Source organism: Microtus pennsylvanicus, chromosome 10 (assembly GCF_037038515.1).
Source record: "Microtus pennsylvanicus isolate mMicPen1 chromosome 10, mMicPen1.hap1, whole genome shotgun sequence".
Taxonomy (NCBI): domain Eukaryota; kingdom Metazoa; phylum Chordata; class Mammalia; order Rodentia; family Cricetidae; genus Microtus; species Microtus pennsylvanicus.
In genome coordinates, this window is record NC_134588.1 from 25797458 (window position 1) to 25818955 (window position 21498).

The following is a 21498-nucleotide window of genomic DNA, read 5'->3' on the forward strand; positions in this document are numbered from 1 at the left end:
GTGGTACAACAAATACAGAATATACTTTTATTGGATTCCTGTTGTGTGAGAACATACCTGGAACATACTCCGAGCTCAACAACTGTTAGCAACCCACCGGCAGGCATCAAGTGGCCTCCAGAAGCTGGTCTGACACCGATTACCACTCAGAAGGATGCAGTGGAGGGGCTAGTAGTGTTAGATACCGCTTAAATGTACAAATAAAGTCGAGCCCTGACATGGCCCGTTTAATCTGCTAATCCCAAAGTTTCAGATTTGGGTGCCCAAAGGACTGCTATTGAAAAGCAGTTCCAGAGCAGTGAGAAGGCTTCGTGGGTACATGGGCACGTTGCCAAGTCTAATAATGATCTGAGCATCATCACAGGATGAGTCAACTCTTACAAATAGTCCTCTGACTACCACACGTATGCCATGAATGCTCCCCATATAAGTAAATAAATGTAAAAAAAAATAGTTCTTACCAGATGTAGTAAGCTAGTAATTGTAGCATTTAGGAGGCTGAGACAGGAGGATTATAAACTCAAGATCAGTTAGGGCTACACAGAAGATCCCATCTAGGAAATCAAGGGCTGAGGATGTTGTTCAGTGATGGAGCTTTTGTCTAACATGTACAAGGCCCTTGGGTTTGATCAGCATAGCAAAAACAAAACAAAACAAAATCTCTTTGCGGCATCATAATTTACTTCCTGTAATGAACACTATAAACACTAATGGTGCCACAAACTGAGCTCATCAGGGAAGTTTGATAGGGATGTGAGATTTAGGGTGGACCTTGAATGGTAAGCAGAAAGGATATTAGAAGTAAAGAAAGCACCCCACTTCACAAAGGTAAGAGACTGATTTAATTTGATAAGAGTCTGAATAAAGGACAATTCTACAAAGTTAAGTTGAATTGGAGGAAATGACATCTTTAAATTCAGTCTTCAAAGTATCATTTTCCAATGCATTCAAGTTCTTTTCTCTGCTCTCTCTGTGCCATGATGGGCAGAGTTTTCTTTCCAAGGGGTCTATCTTGTCTCACTTTCCACATCATTCTTTATTAGTTTTATCCATGTCATTTCTTTTCTCTTTTATCAATCCTGATTTAAAAGGCTCTTCTTCTCTTCATGTTCACGGTCTCTTGCTCTGAAGTGTTCCTACAATCTCGCCAAAACTACAAACTCCTTTCCATTCTTGAATATGATGCTGCACTTCTAAAGAATGCAGCCTTTACCTGCAAGTTCAAACGCCTTCAACTGATTTCCTAGCATTTCTCTGAAGTCTTTAGAATTGCCAAACATTTCCTTTCTGAACCATCCTTCCTCTTTGACTCCTGTGATTGAGCTGTCCACTTGGCAGAATTTAGAGTCAACTCGAGATGGGCTTTGGGGCATGTCTCGGGGGTGATCATCTTGATAATGCTAATCAAGGAAAGCCGTGGGCACCGCAGGTGACACCATTCCCTAGTCAGGGGGTCCTGGGTGGAATAAGATGTGCGCAGAGCAATGACAGCACCCACATGCATTGTCCTCTTCTGATTGAGAACATGATCCGATCAGCTCCTTCAAGCTCAGGATGCTTTAGTTCCCTGTCATGGTGGACTGCAACTGTGAGCTCAAAAATAAAAAACAAAAACCAAAAAGTTGGCTTGTGTAAGGGTATCACATCACTGCAGCAGAAGAAACTAAGACAGCTCCCACAACCAACCCTAAACTTTCCTGATGCGTCTAATTTCCCTTAATTTTTGACAACTCCTTTTCCTTCCTCTCATCCATAAACATAGATACATTTCATTACCTTCTTTTTTTTATTATTTTATTGTTTAGAAAGAGTTTGTGTGGCTCTGGCTGGTCTGGAATTCACTACATAGACCAGGCTGGCCTCTGCCATGCCTATCTATTTTTTTTTTATTAAAGAAACAAAACTCTCTTCACTTTAATGAACTTCTCATCCTTTAAATATTCCCAGTAGGAGGCCCATTCCGTAGTAGATCATTGTCTTTGATAACTGTCATAAGTTCTGTTCACATTACTGTTGTCTGGGAGATATATTCAGTACCTCACACACAGCATTCAGGGCTGGTTTTTTACTTCATCCCTAACAAAACCAGGTCATGACTGTTTTGATATAAGTTTCACAACACCCTCATTGCCTCTGTTCCATTTTAATTTCTGCTGCCATGGAAATAGTTCACACCATCAGCATCTTCTGTGTGGATGTCTCGGTCTGTTTTGTGTTCCTATCACAGAATGTCCCAGACTGGGTACCGTATAAAGAACAAAGATTTACTTCTTACATCTGTGGAGTCTGTAAGTCAAGAACTGAAGAGCCTGCACTTGTCTCATGGTAGGAGGCAAAGGACAAAAGGACAGGCACGGGGCAAAGAAGGATGGAACTGAACTCAATTCTTTTATAGGCTCTCCTGTGATAACTCACATATTCGGTACCAATCCATTCTGAGGACACTAATCCATAAACCCTAATCACCTCCTGTGCTGGATAGTTTCATGTCAGACACAAGCCAAAGCAGTATTTTCAATTTTCCTAAAGCTGGGGCCCTTGAATACAATTCTCATGTTGTGGTGACCCCGACCTTAAAATTATTTTTGTTGCTGTTTCATAACTGTTCTCTTGCTACTGGTTATTAGTATCCAGGCACACCTTGGCCTGGCACAGTCATCTCATGGCTTATGGCAAGCAGTTCCTCTGTACATAGTGCAAAGGCCCCTTTAAGAGACAAGCTCTGGTCTGGTGGTGGTGGTGCACACCTTTATAATCCCAGCACTCGGGAGACAGAGGCAGGCAGTGTGAGTTCGAGGCCAGCCTGGTCTTGGACAGACTCCAAGCTCTGCCCATGCCCGATCTCCCTCTTTTTGCCCAAGCAAGCAGTGCTCAGGTCTCTCTTCTTCTTCATCTTCTTCTTCTTCTTCTTCTTCTTCTTCTTCTTCTTCTTCTTCTTCTTCTTCTTCTTCTTCTTCTTCTTCTTCTCTCTCTCTCTCTCTCTCTCTTCTCTGTCTTTGTCTCTCTCTCTCTCTGTCTTTGTCTCTCTCTCTCTTTCTGTCTCTCACTGTCTTTGTCTCTCTCTCTGTCTTTCTGTCTCTCTCTGTCTTTGTCTCTCTCTCTCTCTGTCTTTCTGTCTCTCTCTCTCTCTCTCTCTCTCTCTCTCTCTCTCTCTCTCTCTCTCTCTCATCTCCCTTCCCTTCTCCCTACCCTCCCAAATCCTCTTCTTAAACACACTCAAGTTCTCTCCGCATGGATTCATCTCAGCTGTGGTTTACTTAAAAAGCGAACTGTACTGGGCAACCACACATCTCTTGGGCTTAAAACCCTTTGGGCCCTGACCCTATGTGACCATGTAGGGGTATGGCTTGTGCCCACCCTTTCCCACAGCCCCTGAACCTTGTAGGTGACAACCCAAGGCCAGCTTGACCTCTGGGAAGCTGGAGTTCATTCTTTTGAACTTTTCTTTCCTACCTCACTCATGGAAACTGCACCTCCTTCCCTTAGACATTCCTCCCACCGTGTCTAAGTCTGTCTGGGGCAGGATCCTCCCTTTGCCTGGAAACATTCTTTTTCACTCTTCTGTTCAAAATCTCTCTCTCTCTCTCTCTCTCTCTCTCTCTCCATCCCCATCCTGTCTCTGTCACTGCTGCACCATCCAGCCTGGAGGGTGGGTCCCTCTTCCTGTCCGACTGTGGACTGGCAGTTTACGCTGGGAAATTTTCCTGTCTACTTCATGTATGAAAGAATGTGTGTGACCACGCAGATGTGTCACGCCTTTAATCCCAGCACTCGGGAGGCAGAGGCAGGCGGATCTCTGTGAGTTCGAGGCCAGCCTGGTCTACAAGAGCTAGTTCCAGGATAGGCTCCAAAACCACAGAGAAACCCTGTTTCGAAAAACCAAAAAAAAAAAAGATTCTGTTTTAAATGTATGTTTCATGCATCCTGTGCATCTGTTGCTCAACTGCTCTAAGAGACACATGGATTCTAACTGCCTTGTAACACATGGGCAGGCACAGGGCAGGGTAGATGGGCTCACCACCATCTTTGCTATGGGTGACCAGTGACTGTTGCCATCTTGACTAAGGGCAAAGAAGGCAGACCAGAGGACCTAACCTTCATCTTCACTATGGGCGACTATGTGACCACTGCCATCTTAACTAAGGGCAAAGAGGGAAGGTCAGAAGACCTATCTGCCATCTTTGCTATGAGTGACCATGTGCCCAGTCACCACTTCACCAGGTTGAGACTGGGAGGAGCCACAGACTCATGTGGTTTCTCCCCAACCCAGGAAGCACCACAGTCTACCCCTACACAGGGATTCTATCTGCCTGTAACAGCTCTCTCTCTCCCTTTAACAGATCTGCTTTTCACTGGTAGCTTTGATTCTCCACTTTTTTCTTTGCTCCAAAGACCTGCACATGTCTGTCTACTTGTCACACAGTGCGAGTCAGAGATGGTGAAGCCAGCTTCCTCTTGCTCACTTTTCATTTTTAATGTGTGAATGTGAGCTAGCTTTAACTCTGTATGTGTACCTATGTGTATCTGTGTATGCAACTTAAATCCAACTGTGCATCTATAAAACTCTGTGTTATTGTTTATAAACGCATGGGAGGAGGAAGACCCGTTCCAGGAGGGGCAGCATTGGGCCACCCAAGGCTTCGGTGGGGCAGCAGAGGGTCCCCTAGGCAGGTGCGAGACCCTGGCAGGTGAGAGACAGACAGATAAATCATGCAAAGAGAGAGTTTGGTTAGAGAGTTTATTTAGTGGGTAATGGAGGGGAAAGAGAAAGGGAGAAAGTGGGGGATCTGCTTGCCCCAGCTGGAAGTGGAAGGGAGGTAGGGAGTGGGTGGAACTTGTCTCTTAAAGGGACAGGGTACACAGGTGACAGGGAAAGTCAGCAAAATAATAACATTTCCATCTTTTTCCTATGATAAAAATGCAGGGGTTAGGCATGGCAGGTTGAGGGAATTGGGATGGCAGATTCTCAAGACTGCTTCCTGCTTATTTGTGGGCTTCACCTTGGAGGGGAGAGGCCCGAGAAAGCTGGGTGCTGGTTGCATCCTGGGGTAGCTGGTAGTTTTACCCCTGTCCAGAGTTTGTGGTGTGGAACTGTCCAGTGTCTCTTGAACCTGCAAGGATCTAAGAATGTCTTAGGGTCCAAGAAAGTGACTTAAGGTGTGCAAACGCAGGTTACTAAGGTGTGTACATGCAAGATATAAAGGTCTGAGGATAAAAAGTTTAAGTAATGACAAAGGCAAGTGATTTGAGACATTTAAAAAAATAAAACCTGTTTCAGATCTCCTTTTCATTATACTACTGCTATATTAGGGCCCACAGTCTTAACATTAACCAATAGAATTCTGGTAAGCCACTAATCTAGCTCTGACGAAATACTGCTACTACTATACTGCAATATCAAGATTTTAAATTCTCTTTGGTTGTTTTCTAACTATAGACCTAAAAGATACTTTTCACTGTGCAAAAGACATTTGTCACCATCATTTCCGACATGAGTATGCTGCCATTTCTACAAAACAAATTTCAGTACAGATTAGAAATGGTAATGCTAAAGGGTCTAAAACTTAGGTTTCCACAAGCTCAAAGAATCCAGGGAGCCAACTTGGAGGATTCACCTGGAACAGGTCAGATGTACCCCTCCCTCAATTACCAGGCCCTAAGAGCCTAAGCCTCCCACCCCTCCCTAGTTCTGACACCCCTCCCTCAATCACCAGGACCTAAAGAATTTTTTCCCCTAAACTTAACCTTGTCCTCTCCTCTGCCAGTACCCCGTCAGGTCCAAGAGACACCAGACAGTTCCATAGAGCCTGGACAGCCGTGAAAGCAACCAGCTACCCCATGACATGGCAGCACCCCAGCTGTCTCAGGTCCCCCCATGCCCCAAATCAGCAGGAAGCAGTTGTGAGAACTCCACACCCTCATCCCCATAATCTGCCATGCCGAACTCCTCACCTTTTTAATAAAAGAAGAAGGAGGAAGAAGAAGAAGAAGGAGAAGGAGAAGGAGAAGGAGAAGAAGAAGAAGAAGAAGAAGAAGAAGAAGAAGAAGAAGAAGAAGAAGAAGAAGAAGAAGAAGAAGAAGAAGAAGAAGAAGAAGAAGAGTATTAGTATCCAACACTTTGGCCCTACTCCTTGGGCACAGTCACCCATGGGCTTACAGCAAGCAGTTCAACTGTATATAGTGCAAAGGTCCCTTTAAGAGACAAGCTCCGCCTACTCCTTATCTCTCTTTTGCCCAAGCAAGCAGCTCCTGGTGTCCCCCTCTTTCTGTATCTCTCCCTTCCCTCTCTCCCCCACTATCCTCCCAACACCCTCTTCTCATATAAGCTCCACACTCAAGCTCTCTCTGCATGGTGTATTTTGTCATGCACACACACATACACATACACATACACACACACACACACACACACACACACACACACACACCCCTCCTCCCTCATTCAGTTTTACAACACTGGTATCCATCATAATGTAAATATCTGATATGCAGAGCATCTGAAGTGCAAGCTCTGTGAGAGGCTGTCGGACTCCCAAAGGGGCTGCGACTCACAGGTGGAGAACTGCTAAGCTAAAATCACTTGAGAGGAAGGAACCTCAATTAAGAAAATGCTTCCCTATGAAGGGGCTCTAGGCAAACCTGTAGGGCATTTCCTAATTAGTGATCAGTGGAAGTCCCAGTCCATTGTGGGGAGCTCCATCCTGGGCTGGTGGTCCTGGGTTCTGCAAGCCATGAGAAGCAAGCCAGTAAGTGTAAGCGGAGGCCACTTGTTTGTTCCTGGCCACCCAGACCCAAAGTAATCACACAGAAACTATATTATCTAAAACACTGCTTGGCCTATTAGCTCGAGGTTCTTATTAACTAAATCTAACATCTTGAATTAACCCATTTCTGTTATCTTGTATTTTACCACAAGGCTCGTGGTTTACCAGTAAAGTTCCATCCGGCATCTGTATGCTTTGGCAGCTACATAAAGTCTCTCTGACTCTGTTTTCTTTTCTCCTCTATCTGCTTGGAATTCCCACCTTGCTCCATTCTGTGCTGCCATAGGCCCAAACAGATTCTTTATTAACCAATGGTAATAAAACATATTCACAGCATACAGAAGGGAACCCCACATCAAGTAAGCAGTACCCCTCCACAGCCTCTGCATCAGCTCCTCCCTCCAGGTTCCAGACCTGCTTGAGTTCCTGCCCTGACTTCCTTCAGTGATACACTGAATGGAAGTGTAAACCAAATTAACCCTTTCCTTCCCAATTTGCTTTTGGTCATGGCGTTTCATCACAGCAGTAGAAGCCCCATTGGAGTCGTCCTGGACACGAGCTTTGGGGCACATACTTGAAGCACTGCGGTAACCCTTTATCGTTTCTCCTTCCCAATTATGTTCCACCTGCACCCACGCTATGGAGGGTTTTCCTTGCCACTGTCAGAAATCATCCTCCGTGTTGTTCTCATCTCACTGCTTGGAAACTATGTGTATTCTGCCTAAAAAAGAAGAGCAAATTCTCTAATATACATTCTAAAACCCCCTGTTAGCTGGATTTAACTAACCTCCCTATCCTTCACCATTGCTCATGTTTAAGCCAACCCGAGTCACATGCTGTTGCCTGAACACAGTCCATCTTTCCTGCATCTCAGCAACCCTTTCTGGAAAAAAAAAAGTGAATCAAAAATTCATTTTAAAACATTAAAGCGCCTTAGGGAAGCCTTAGGGCTCCTGTATCTCCTACTCTTTAAATAAGGAGAAGAAAATACACTCATGGTACACGACCATCTCAGACCCACGGTAATGTGGGGCTGGGAGTTATCCAAAAGGCAGTAACAGTGTTGTCACATAAGGCTTAGAAACCTGGCTTCATAACCCAGGTGTAGGAAGAGTTTGGGGCCTAATTCTGTTTCTGTCTCAACGGGTCGTTTTATTTATTTTGTTGGAAGCATTTTAATGTTAATTACTCCTTGAGAATTTCACATAGTCTATTTTTATAATGTTTTTCTATCCTCCACTCCTCCTAACTCCTCCCACTCACGAGACTTCATGTTCTTTCTTTCTCTTAAAAAAATAAAAGGTACCTGACAATGGTGGCTCACGCTTTTAATCTTAGCATTCATGAGGCAGAAGCAGGCGGATCTGATCTATAGAGTTCCAGGACAGTGAGCACAACACCAGAGAAATCCTGTCTTTAAAAACCAAAAAGAAAAGAAATTACTAAAACCATGGACTCTGATTTGTGCTAACTATTCCTGAACACAGGGCCTGCCCTGGAATGTGGTTGCTATACAATGTAACTCCATTGAAAACAAGTGATTTCCCCTCTCCCAGCTGCTATTACCTGAGACCAGCTTATTAGCGGAGGGTGGGACTTGTGCCTACTTCCTTTCCTCCATGCTGGATTTTGTCCTGCTTGTGTTTGTGTAGGTCTCGGCATTCTGTCACAGCCTCTCTGAGTTCATAGGTGCATCTTTCCCATTGTGTCTGAAAAGGCTGTATCCTTAAAGTCATCTACTACCCCTGGTTTTTAAAGCTTTCAACTCTCTTCTGCATAACGCCTGAGTTTTAAGGGTAGTGGTGTGATAAAGATACCCGATTGAGAGCCAAATATGTCCCTACTCTGTATATTGTCCGGTTGTCTGTGCAAATTATCACCTCCTTTAAGAAGCTTCTCTGCTGAGGACTGAGTGACGCCCTGATCTACAGGTACAGCAGTGTGTCATTAGGAGTCATTTTATTGCTATGGTCCTTTTGCAGAATATTTGTTGTACATTTTCCCATTGGACCCATGACCTATCTAGTCTCAGGGTCTTGGCCACTTACACGGTGTCAAGGATAGATTCCGTCTCATGAAATAAGTCTTAAAGTCAATCAAAAAGTGGTTGGTTATTCCCATAACGTTTGTGCCACGATTATACCAAGGGGCAAATCTTGTATGTAGATGGTTATTATAGCTTGCAGGTTCATAGCTGAAGGATATATTAATGACTACTTGTCTCCTCTGGGAGCATGTATAGCACCTCTTCCAGCACTGTGAATAATACCCAAAAGGGATGAAGCTTGCAGTTAAATACCAGATATTTTTCTCCATGTGGTATGTCATAAGTATGTGGTGTCTTCAGCAATAGGGACTTACTATCAAGTTGTCTGAACAATCAATAGCACTGGCAATCATCTCTAGTGAGGGGGGCTGTATAGGACTCAATAGGTGAATTTAAAGATGTAATTGTTGTAAGTATATTTTTCCAGAATGAAAGGTTAGTTCTTGTCTCAGAATTTTTTGACTTATAATTCATGTTTTATGTGAGGTACACTCAGATCAGGTACATGATTTCTTATTCTCCACACAGCCAAAGAATTACGCTCTGCATTCTGCACTAGCAAGCTGCCAACTCTGGTCTGGAGCAGATAACCCCTGTGCTGGCCCTTCTACATTCTTAGTCAAATTCCCATGCCTGACCCCAGAGTACACACACTACATCAACTGTACGGTCACGTGACCTTGCCATTTCAGCTCGGTAAGGAACAACCTGCAAGCACCTCCAGAAGTAGTTTATTCACAGGTGCATTTCGGTTACCATTTTGCTTAGCTATGATATTTCAGCAAAAAATCTGCCTTCAACTTAATTTTCTTCATCTCCAGGAAATACTTCAGTTCCTCCATTGTTAGTCCGCTTTCCTTTAGTCTTCTCACAAAGTTCTCTGTGGCACTGCAAAGGTCCTCGCTCTCCTGAAAGGCAAGCTAGGGAAAGGAAAACTTTTAAAGTTACAAATGGGGACCTGAGATTCAGCTCTCTACTCTGAAACCAAGAAGCTGCAAACCCAGGGAACTTCACGAGGGTCTGAGTCCTCGACATGATCAGTCCTTTACATTTTCTGGTTTAAATATAGTCATTAATATTTCTCCAAGAATAAATACAGGCCAAAGTTAGTCCGAAGGAAAATAAATGTGTTCAGAATGTATTCGAATCTAGACTTGGAGCAGCTTCTCACAGCAGCCAGCATTTACAGATCTCAGGCACTGAGTACAATTCTATACCTTCTTTGCGATAAACCGCATAGGAAGGATTTTTGAGATGCTTTGATAATAGCGATGAACGGGAATGTTATCTAGAAACATGAGTTGGTATTCCATGAGGCCCCTTCCGCAATCAGGCCAAGGTTAAGCCATTCGAAAGCATTACCCAGCATTGAACAGATATTCACTAAGCATATGCTAAGAGCAATGCCAGGCCCGAGACCGCAGCTAAGAACAAAATGGAAAACAGCCCCTACTTACAATTGCTTTCTCGAGTGCAATCTGCTCAGCCGGTCTGGGGGCTTCCTGAATGGGCTCACAGGTAGGATACGAACTGTCCCACTCCCCATCAATGCATTGCAGCTTCTGTGCGCCCACTAAGTGGTACCTGGAGATGCCAGAACAACACTTAGCCTCTGCAGCTTCTGAGGTGAGTGATGGAGACAGGATTTGTGTCGCTGTTTTCAGTGTTTCAAACTGTGATTAAATCCACTTTCCTGCCCCTGAGCCTTAGCGTATGCTTCAGTTATCGCCATCCTAACAAAACAGCCAGGAAATAAAACAGTTCTCCTGAAATGATGGGCAAACCCAAGGGATGAGTCAACCCAGAATAACACGGAGGAAAGTGTGAATTTCAGGACCGGTGGGTTTTTTTTTGGGGGGGGGCAGACAAGGGAAGAAGTGGTCGATGGATCATAACCTAAACAGGCATCTGTATTAAGGTCTAAAATGCAAGCGCAGATGAATAGATAAATGAGAACGGTGGTGTGTGATCAGGAAACAGAAGGGAATCCAAAACTAAAAGTGGGATTCAAAGGCTGATGAAGTTACATGACCTGGATTAAGTCAAGAGAAAGAAAGGACAGGAAACCCATCAAGGAGGGAGTCCAGACCACCTGAAGGAGAGCCAGCCCTTGTTACAATGCTTTAAGAGTCCAAAATCTAAATCATTACATTTCTGGTTTCTTTACGGTTTCTGCTCTTGGACTCTGTGGGAAATAGTCCATTATCTGTATCTGAAACAGTCAGCAACTCCATTCCTACAGGCGTTCTCAGACTGTAGGCATACCTGTTGATATGGGGGAGGTAGATACTGGCCATTTCTCTCCTTTGGAGACAGGAGACAGAGCAGGAAGGCAAGGCCTGCTAGACAAGCGGATCACACCCATGAGAAGTTCGTCACTGCAGTGTTGAGTACTGGAATCCAACTTCCCTCTCTTCCCTCTGGATACAGGTGCTGCTATGCTTGTTAGCTTGGTGTAGATCCTTGTTTCTGGCCCAGTGCTATCAAGGATTGCTTGATAATCAAAGATGTCCAAACTCCCATTGAGTCCTCTGATTTCTTTCTTTGGTATCTTGAAATAGTTGTCACCCCTAAAGTCTCTGAGGAGGGTTTTCATAAAATCGGTTTTGTCAGCAAAATTCCAAGAGGGAACAGAGTCGGGAAATTCTGGATGCAGACATGGGTTCTACCAGAGAAATCCTAGGCTGTCCTGCACCACCTATGTGATTTAGTGTGTCCCCATTATGTGATTTACGGGAAGCACCCTGTGAGTACATGGAGACCTCAAAAGTCCAAGAAAGATTGCTAGCCAAGTTGAAGGCAACAGACAACTCAGTTGTGGGAAACCAAAAGGAAACCTGGGTGCCCACAGCAGCCAATGTGTAACAATCATGCTGGCTCAAAGAAGCCATCAACAAAGAAATAACACGGCTGATGAGTGGAAAGATTATAGGAAGAACCAAAGTTAGGAAGAGATGCCAGATCGGCACAAGTCAACAGCAAAGAAGCTGGAGCTGGCAGACGCAAGTTCACAGTGTGATTCTGCAGCAGACTACCGAGACTCAGAAGACCGACTGCGGAGATGCCCTGAAGATAAGGATTCAATCCGCCTGCCTCAGCTGCCCGCATCCTCCTAAAACACCCTCCACTCCTCTAGTGGAACTGAGAGCCAAGCTCAAGCACAAACAGAGTGTGGGCCTCCTGCTGAGACTGTGGGGCTGAGCAACAGCAACCGTCAGCCATGCAGTGTAACTGCGGGACTCCCGACAGTGTGGTTAACGACGGCCATTAGACACACTTGGTCCAAGTCCAAAGGAAATAGAGACATCTCAGAGGAACTGCCGTCATGTGTGAAGAGACTTGGTATGAAACATGCAATGCGTGTTCTGACTCTATCTGGTGCTTAGAATGACTTGGAAAGCAGAGATGAGAAATGGCGTCTTGCACTGGGTACCTCCAGTCAGGTATGGGCTCCGATATCCATGCAGTTGCTGTGCTATGCTAACAATACCAAAGGGAGCTCAGACAGATTCGGTGGAGACAGAGACAAAGGGGTGAGCTGTACTCCGAATAAGGAAATGTGAAAGTGGCGAGAGACTAGAGGGCCACTCGGGGAAAGAGGGTGGCCCGGGAAGTCTCCCAGATGCAAACAGCCTAATTAAACTCAGAGGGAGACCCCCAGCACAACACAGGAGTGTGAGGGAAACTTGCTGGAAAGAAGGAATTTGGTGGGAATGGGAGACAGATGAGTGAGAGGAGGTGAAGGGGGCAAGAAAATGATGAAAATGCGTGATTTACATGTACGAAATTGTCAGGCAGTAATGCACTTTTAAAAAAAAAGACAAGTGGCCAAATTTGGACGATAAAACTTTGGAAATGAACTCCCTCAAGAAAAGATTCCAAACTCCTAAGACAGTGTGTACCTTTAGAACTCCAGAACAGGCACCCACGTGTATTCGAGGAAATAAAAGGGAAAATCTAGGCCCATCCTCCAGTTGGAAATGCCATGAGAGACAGGGTTTCCCCTGAGCCAGGCAGTATAGTGAGGCTCTGGTTCTGGAGAAAACAGAGAATAGAGACTTCTTCCAAGGTTCCGCATCCCTGAAACAGACTCCTCATATAGAGTTGGCTGCATACTAGTTCCCTGTAGCACAGAAAAAGTCACTATTCAGATAGCTACCGGTGTCAAAAATGCACATTTCTAGAAACCCAGATATTTAAGAGCCATTTAACATGAACTAAGAGCTCCGGAGGACAAATAGCACCTGCACTCACTTTGAGACTGGGTCATATGCCCCAGGTCTATACTATAATCCCTGGATATTTTGTGAGAGTGGACATATTATGGGGAAAGTGTTTGCAAACTACCATGGGAAAAGGTGCATGGCAACAAACATGTCTTGGCCATAAAGCCAATCTCAAGAAACCATACCAGTGACCTCGCTGAGTCCAAAACCATATACCAGTATTTTCTAAAGGTATGGGGGAGCACCAAGAGATCGTATAAACAATCCATGAATTGGGGAGAGTCAACATCACTCTCCTTGTATGTAAGCCTTTTAGTTTGTTGCCATGTCCCATCCAAAAGCCTGATGGGACATAGTTTAAGACAACTGGTTACTGGGAACATTAAGATGTATTTGGTCATACTTTTTAAATATTTTTATTGATTTTTATTGAGCTCCACATTTTTCTCTTCTCCCCTCCCTGCCTCTTCCCTCCCTCTTTAGTCCTCCCCCAAGCTCCCCATGCTTCCAATTTACTCAGGAGATCTTGTCTTTTTCTACTTTCTACTTCCCATGTAGATTAGATCTATGTAAGTCTCTCTTAGTGTCTGCACTGTTGTCTAAGTTCTCTGGGATTGTGATTTGTAGGCTGGTTTTCTTTGCTTTATGTTTAAAAACCACCTATAAGTGAGTACATGTGATATTTGTCTTTCTGTGTCTGGATTACCTTACTCAATCCATTTTCCTGCAAAATTCAAGATGTCATTTTTTTCTGCTGTGTAGTACTCCATTGTGTAAATGTACCATATTTTCCTTATCCATTGTTCGGTCAAGGGACATTTAGGTTGTTTCCAGGTTCTGGCTATGACAAACAAAGTTGTTATGAACATAGTTGAACACATGTCCTTGTGGCACGATTGAGCATCCTTTGGATATATACCCAAAAGTGGTATTACTGGGTCTTGAGGAAGGTTGTTTCCTAATTTTCTGAGAAATTGCCACACTGATATCCAAAGGGGTTGTACCAGCTTGCATTCCCACCAGCAATGCAGAAGTGTTCCCTTTTCCCCACAACCTCTCCATCATAATTTATCATCAGTGTTTTTGATCTTGGCCATTCTTACAGGTGTAAGATGGAATCTCAGAGTTGTTTTGATTTGCATTTCTCTGATGACTAAGGATGTTGAACATTTCCTTAAGTGTCTTTCAGTATTTGCCCATACTTAACACTGCTCTACTGTTTAAGTCTTGGAAACACAACTGGGCCATCACCATTGTGTTCTATGTACTGTATTTGTCCAGTGATTTCTTCAGCTCTCATATAGTAGTGAAAGGCGAGAATGTTTTGTCTTCATCTAGGAAAGCCATCGGTGGACTTTCACCACGTTTCTCCAGGGTTATTGACACAGTTTCACAATATGACATGGGATAGCAATATCTGACCTAGCGGAATGGACCAAACCATCAACTGTTCAAATATTGCATTACACTGAGGAGACATTAATCCAAACAGGGTCCAAGGACCTGGATTGTTTATGAAATATTTGAGTGTCGTCTATTACGATAAAAAGGAAGTATTGCCACAGATGTAACAGACAAGGCACAGAGGCACAAACCTCCTTCTCGTCTCGGTTAAGCAAATCAGAAATTTGTAAGGCTACTTGACAACTAGAGGGCTTCCCTCCCATAGCTGGTCCCTCCCACCTAAGGCCACGCTACAGTTCAAATGCCAAGCAAGAGGTATGAGGCTGTACAGAAGCTTATTCCACGGCATTTCAGGAAGCAAAACAAGGTGGAACAAGTACAGGGTGTGAAGATAGTTCACTCCCAATAATGTCCTGACCATGCATGTGTCTGTTGGGAAAACAATGGTGTACTACTTATGAAGTCTTAATAGCTACAAAACCCATTGGCCCAGAAGCTGTTGTCAAGACACTGGAGGCTAGATACATTAGTGGTGCACCCAGCCACAGTTGGGCACAGCGCTGATAACTACTTGGGTTAAGTGAGACTATCTTAGATATGTAGATAGCACATTCTCCCTCAGTAGAGAACTCCAACAGTGTAGGTACCCCCATTGATTACCAACAGAAAAAGTGTAGGTGGAGTTTATCTCTGGGACCCTGATCAGCTCTGTACCACCAGCCGCTCCCAAATAACCACACAGAGACTTAATATTAATTATAAATATTCAGTCAATAGTTTAAGCTTGTCTCCAACCAGCTCTTTAAAAAAAAATGTTTTTACATTTATTTTACATACTGACCACAGTTTCCCCTCCCTCCTCTCCTCCAAGACCCTCCACTTTCCATCTATGCCCCTCCCCTTCTATTCCTCCTCCACCTCCATTCAGAAAGGGGCAGGCCTCCCACAGGCTTGAGCAAAGCTTGGCACAGCAAGTTGAAGCAGGACTGAGTTCCTCCCTTCGCGTCAAGGCTGGGTAAGGTAATCCAGCATAGGGAACAGGTTCCCAAAAGCCAGGTAAGTGCTACGGACAAATCCTGATCTTATTGTTAGGAGCCTTACAAAGAGACCAAGCTACATAACTGTCATACATGTGCAGAGGGCCTAGGTCGGTCCCATGCAGGCTCCCTAACTGTTGGTCCAGAGTCCATGAGCTCCCACAAGCTCAGGTCAGCTGTCTCTGTGGGTTCCCCCATCATGACCCCCTGGCTCATATATCCAATTAATCTATTTCTTAATAGAAATTAATTTCTTAGCAGAAATTAACCTATGTACTGCCCCAAGGCACATTTACCTAATCTACAAACTTCCCATGTTGATTCTTCTGGTCTGGCTCAAGACCCTCAGCCTGCCCTTCTTCTTCCCAGTATTCTCTCTGCACTGAAAATCCTGACTAGTTACGGCCAATCAGCTTTTTATTAACAATGACAGCAACGCATTTTTACAATGTACAAAGAATTATTCCACAGCAAAGAAGGCGTGACTATGCCCAGTGAAATGTTGGACCACACTCATCAGTGAAGGAAAGAGAGCAATGATAAATTGGTGGATGGGCAAAGTGAAATCACCTTAACAGAGGGCAGCAACCTACTACTGAAAGGCAGAAAGCTTCTGTGCTGATGAAGGTCAAGTTTATAGCACTTAGGAGGCCAAATTCCGCCACACAGCATGGATCCTAGCAATGTGAGGTCCAAGGAGTCCTAGTCATAGCACAGGGAGTTGGGCCATGTTCAGAGCCTTCCATTTTGGCCCCCTGGCTGGCAGGGTCAGCAGTGCTCCATTAACAGACACCCACTGTGGGGACAAGAGCCACGGAGAGATATGAGGGGCAGCAAAAAACGCAAATCAAAAATGTGATAGCAAGTTGCTGCTCAGCTATCCTTACAATGACCTGGAAATGGTGAGGCCAGTCACACTGAAAAAGTCCCTACGAGGTTACATGGCTGAATGGGGCACACGGGCCAGTCATGCAGGCCGTCACAACACAATGGAGACCCTCAGGACAGACGTTGTACCTACTTAACAAAAAAATACATGGGATGTTTTCAGTGATATCCACAGCACAAGCTCAGACGGAAAATACACTACATCGGCCCTCTACCCAGCTCAGGGGAATCCCAGTTTAAGTTGACATTGCTAACACTGTTTCTAGACTTCTGCAAGCTTGTCAGGAAAGAGTCAACCAAAAGTAGTAAACCACTGGACTGAACTCTCCATATGGGACCGACTAGGTAATTAAAATTGCCAAGACCATTTTATAGGTCATGAAGTGAAACAGTAGGCAAGGAGCCAAGGCCCAGTGTAGGTCTTCCATCTACCCTTCAACCCAATAGGATCAGGACTCATCAGGAGCAGGACCCATCAAACACTAAGTAACTGAATCAGCCATTCAAGGTAGACTCCCACTTATCTCCCTAAAGTATTGAGAATGCTCAACCAAAGGCCAAAACAAAGATGAAAATCCAGCAGCAATAGAGCCTCAATCACCCAACACAAGCTCCTAGCACTGAGACTACAAATTAAAGGGGCAGATTTATTTGGCCAGCACGGACACCTGACAGAAGTTCACTCTTCTCAAACCAAACTGAAGTAACGCCATTCACAGATTACCTTACGTAGCCCTAGAAGGCCCCAACCATGGCTATGTCTGTCATGCTAGGAAGATGGTCTAGCGAGTATGGGCCATAGTAGGAATTACTCACAAAGGGACATGCCATATAAACAAATGGTAACTCTGTCTCCCTGCAGGACCCTTTTCCTTTCTCTCGTTAGTCCCAGCCTGACCACTGGTTGAATAACCGGGAAAAATGAACACTTTTCCTCATGTGGTGGTTTGGATCAGATGTCCCCCATAGTCTCCCGCACTTGAATACTCCATCCTCACTTGGTAGCGCTGTTTGGGAAGGCTTAGGAGGTGTGCCCTTGTCAGAGGAATTATGTCATTAGAGGGGTGGTTTGAGGGTTTAAAGACTCATGCCATTTTGAGTTCACGCTCTCTGCTAAGTGCCTGCAGTTGAAGACGTGAGCTGTCTGCTTGCTGCTCCAGCCACCATGCACCTGCTGTCACGCTCCCTGTGGTGACAGCAATGGACTCTTACCCCCAGGAACCACAGACCCAAACCAACCCTTCTGTCTACACATGGCCTTGGCCGTGGTGCTTCGTCCCAGCAATAGGAAGGGAAGTGCTCGCACAAGGACATGAAGGTGCTCTGTGCTTACCTGTCTCGACAGTGATAGGTAACAACAGATCCCGAAGTAAAAGAGCCTCCTTCAAAATAGCCATGGCTTGGAATCCCAGGAGGGTCACAGTCTCCTAAGGGGAAGACGGCCTGGCGTGAGATTTGTGAGAGCCGGGTGCAATTCACAGGGCAGTGCTTCCTACACTGTGTGAGCTCTGGAGTCCACCATCTTCATGCTGGTACAAGTGGGACCCAGGAGCATGTCCTCCATTCATTCTGTTCTCATGAAATCATAATCATTGTGGAAAAGCCTCTTTCCCCAGCTTACCCCCTCAGCTACAGGGGACCGGGAGTGGAGTGCAAGAGACAGCAAATTAGGGCAGAAGGCATGGCTCAGCTGGCAGAGTGCCTGCCTAGCATGCATGAAGCCTGGGTCCAGGCACCAGCAACAGATAACAAGAATGGTGGCACACCTACAATCCCAGCCCTCCTGAAGTGAAAGCGGGAGGATCAGAAGTTGGGAGAGGAGGGGAAGGAAGAGGAAGAAAGGAAAGAGGAAAATTTGGGTCACAGTGGAAGGAGAAGTAATTCACATGGCAGGTGAAGTTTTTACTCGATGTATATACTAACATGGCAGCACAAGGCAACAGTCACCCAGAGTGACAACACTAATCAGTACTTACTACTTCGGCATATGGGTAGGGGAGGTGCCCAAGTGTGGTCCTCTTGGCACTGGCTCCAGTTGCTTCCCTTGAGGATGTAACCATCAATGCACTTAAACGTGATTTTGTCTCTTGCACTCACAGGCCCAGAATAATTGGCCGTGCCATTTCCCAGTACAGGCTCGGGACAGTGGCCCACTGAAGAAGAGAACAGTCAGTGCTCTGAGAGACTAGGAAGAGGTAAAAGTCACATGTCCCCAAGCTTCAGAAAGATAACAGTAACTCAGAACAGAATGGTGCCCGTGTATCTAAAAGGATAGGTATTGTCTAACCATAAAGGCCAAGGTACTATAACTGTGGAAAAAGGAGTAGACCACTGTGCAGAAATTTCCTCTAAAGCTCCTTAAGACCTACAGCCTTCAAAAGAAGGCTCATCAAGACTCTGGAACTTCTCAAGGGAAAGAACTTAGCAAGAAAACAGCTAAGAAGCCTCTGGAAGATCCTGAACCTGACCAAATTCACAAGGTTCTTTTCTCCCTAAGGTTATATCAGCAATAAGGACTGCTGGGAGCTGCTCACGCCAGTTGAGTGGCCTGAGAGAAATTTTTCAACCTGTTCAGCTGCAAGCTGTAGAGAGAGACACAGGTTCCCAGCTTTTGTGAGCCGTCATAACAGCTGGTGGGCTTTTGGCGATGCAGCTGTCTTGGAGTCATCTCTGCTCCTGTAAGAAAGCCCTCACCATTCTTCTGGAAATGACCTCAGTAAACTCACTGATTCACCAAGCTGGACTTTGGTAGTAGGCTTAACTTGAGTCTGTCATTAGTTCCGTACCTGGGACGGGCAGGCATTTTTCAATGTCACGCAGAATGAGTGACACCTGAATTGCACATAGTGAAGCATATGACAGGCTGTGCCCAGTAACATGTTCATTGTACTGCTGTTATTGAACACTGTTCAAACTTCTTAAGTCCATGTTTCAAGTAGATCTTTCCTTTTCTTTCATCTAGCCAAATATATATACTTATTCATGTCTTACTTTCTCTTTTCTTACTGTTTTAATTATTTCTTTCTTGTTGAAAATAAGGAGTCAATGGAGAGGGATGCAAATTTTTCCATATGAAAGAGTTTAAAATGTTAGGTTTACATAAAATTAACACAGCTTATTAGAAAATAGCTACAACAGGAGCAATCTGGAAAAACTGTGCTCTGTCATTGCGGAAGACCACACAGTGAGTTTTGTCACCTGGAGAAAGCCACCTGACTCCCACTTATCAGATACATAAACTAAGGATATAGTTTTCTTTAGTTTAAAAGTAAGATGATGGACAGGCATTGGAGATATGCCTGAAATCCCAGCACTGGCTGGGGTTGGAAGTTCCAGGTCCCTGGGGGCTACAAATCAAATTCCAGGCCAACATGATGGTCTACCGTAACAAGATCCTGTCTCAGAGATCACCTGGGAGAAATGCACAGTAGCATGTTAGAAATTGAGGGGTTTTTTTGTTTGTTTGAATGATTGATTGATTGATTTTTTTGTACAATTTTAGCATGGCCTACAGGAAGCAGGATATAACAGGATAAGGAGATGGTGATATGAACAGAAAAACCAAACTCACAGCGGCACTCAGGGGGGGAGACATCCAATTCCTCTGAGATATTGAGGACCAAAGACTGCTTTCCCACCAAGTGGTAGCCTTTGATACATAGGAAATCCCCCAGAATCTGTCCTTCCACTTCCTTTCCAACAAATACACTATTATCCACTGGAGGAAGTTCGGAACAGCTCTCTGTGGAAAGGAACAAAGGAATGGAATCATTTGGCATATCACTGACTGCAAGGACATCTCACTGTATTCCTCCCTCCAAGTCTGTGCTAGACTAATCCTCTCTCTTCCATGGAATGTGTATCCCCATCCCCCATTCTCCAAGAATTTCTAAAGTTACGTTTCCAAACAGATCATCGGCACTGTAGTCAAATCCAGCCACAATATATCCAATCCTGAATAAGCAATCCCTTCCCAAGTTCAGTCCTAGAGTTTTTAATAGTTGACATCTCAGGATATTGAAATTGTTACTTTTGGGGGTTCCAGAATAAAAAGAGCAAGTCACCAATGACCACCCATCCCAGGGTGCAAGATCACCATTAATATAAACTAGGTCCCCGATGAGTATAGAGCATATACCTTAATTGAGAATTTTTAATAAACACTATAAATGTAAATTTCATTAAAACCCTACACAGAATGCCTCTTAAACCACACGTTGACATGAAATATCTTGTAAGAAAATCACACTTACCATCTAAGGCAGAAATCAGCCACACAAGACAGCATACAACCCAACAAAGCATTTGGTGAGCAGTTACTTGACCCAGGGTGAAATTAAATCACAATTTCGATCCAAAGCATCCTTCTGACCACTTAACGATCAGAACAGCTTCCTTCTAGAGAAGGAGTTACAGCTTCCTCCTGGAACAAACGTGAAATAAAAAAGATTTTCCTGTACCAGGGAAGAGCAGCAGAGAGAAGATGGTGTGTCCAGTGGCTTTGAAACCACGAAAGAAGATTACAGAACTGCCAAATTCAAACTTTGAAGAAATGTCCCAGTTTCTAGAAACGCAAACCCGTTGAGCAGTTCCTTTGAACTGCAGGTTTAGCCTTTCCCAGCAGGCATGGGCTGAATGGCCCTGGACAACCTTGACTTCTGTCAATATTTGTCAGCGTTTAGTCCACTGCCTACAGCTCTCTCCAGCTTTGGGGACAGAAGACGGGGCAAGGATCAGTGGCACTTTCCCAGTGAAGACCAAGTTGAGTGTCGCCTCCTCCCCGCTTTTCTAAATTCTCTTCTGTGCCAGGGATAGTGCTGACGGGCAGGTGAGATAACGCAAGCTGTGAATGAGTGCACCAAAGACACAAGACGGGGGAAGCTGAGTTTGTCAGACACCGCAGCACAGTCACAGTGGAAAGGCCTAGAGAGACAAAGTCTACCCAGAGGCAACTGAAGGAGTGACTTTTCTCAGGTGGTAGGCGTTTCTCCACGGGCCATTGTTTCAATGCTACAGTGTTCTGGAATAAGTGAAGTGTTGTTAGAAGCAATGACAGTCTTCTGCTTGAATCAGAAATGGCTCCGCACAACCACCTATCCTGAGCTGGCATCCACGTTCTAGCTAGAGCTCGT

The 21498-nt window shown here is 44.7% G+C and overlaps 1 protein-coding gene across 1 annotated transcript; it reads right to left on the minus strand.

The window, feature by feature from the left end:
* Nucleotides 1–9526: 9526 nt before the first annotated feature.
* C4bpb (complement component 4 binding protein beta) lies at nt 9527–21085 on the minus strand. The gene is made up of 6 exons (XM_075987400.1): nt 20620–21085; nt 19938–20108; nt 18343–18519; nt 17700–17793; nt 10269–10395; nt 9527–9731 (listed from the first exon to the last, which is right to left on the minus strand). Exons 1-6 carry the CDS (start codon nt 20669–20671, stop codon nt 9576–9578), a joined length of 777 nt encoding a protein of 258 aa, XP_075843515.1. The 5' UTR covers nt 20672–21085; the 3' UTR covers nt 9527–9575.
* Between the last annotated feature and the right edge of the window lie 413 nt (nt 21086–21498).

Bases quoted from the DNA above. Each gene is read 5' to 3' on its own strand.
- C4bpb (XM_075987400.1), bottom strand. From the start codon at position 20,671: ATGCTTTGTTGGGTTGTATGCTGTCTTGTGTGGCTGATTTCTGCCTTA. The intron at 18,520-19,937 runs GTGAGTTTGGTT...TCTCTTCTTCAG, and splicing joins CTCCCCCCCTGAGTGCCGCT to TGGGCCACTGTCCCGAGCCT. The intron at 17,794-18,342 runs GTAAGTACTGAT...TCTTCCCCTTAG, and splicing joins CCTACCCATATGCCGAAGTA to GAGACTGTGACCCTCCTGGG.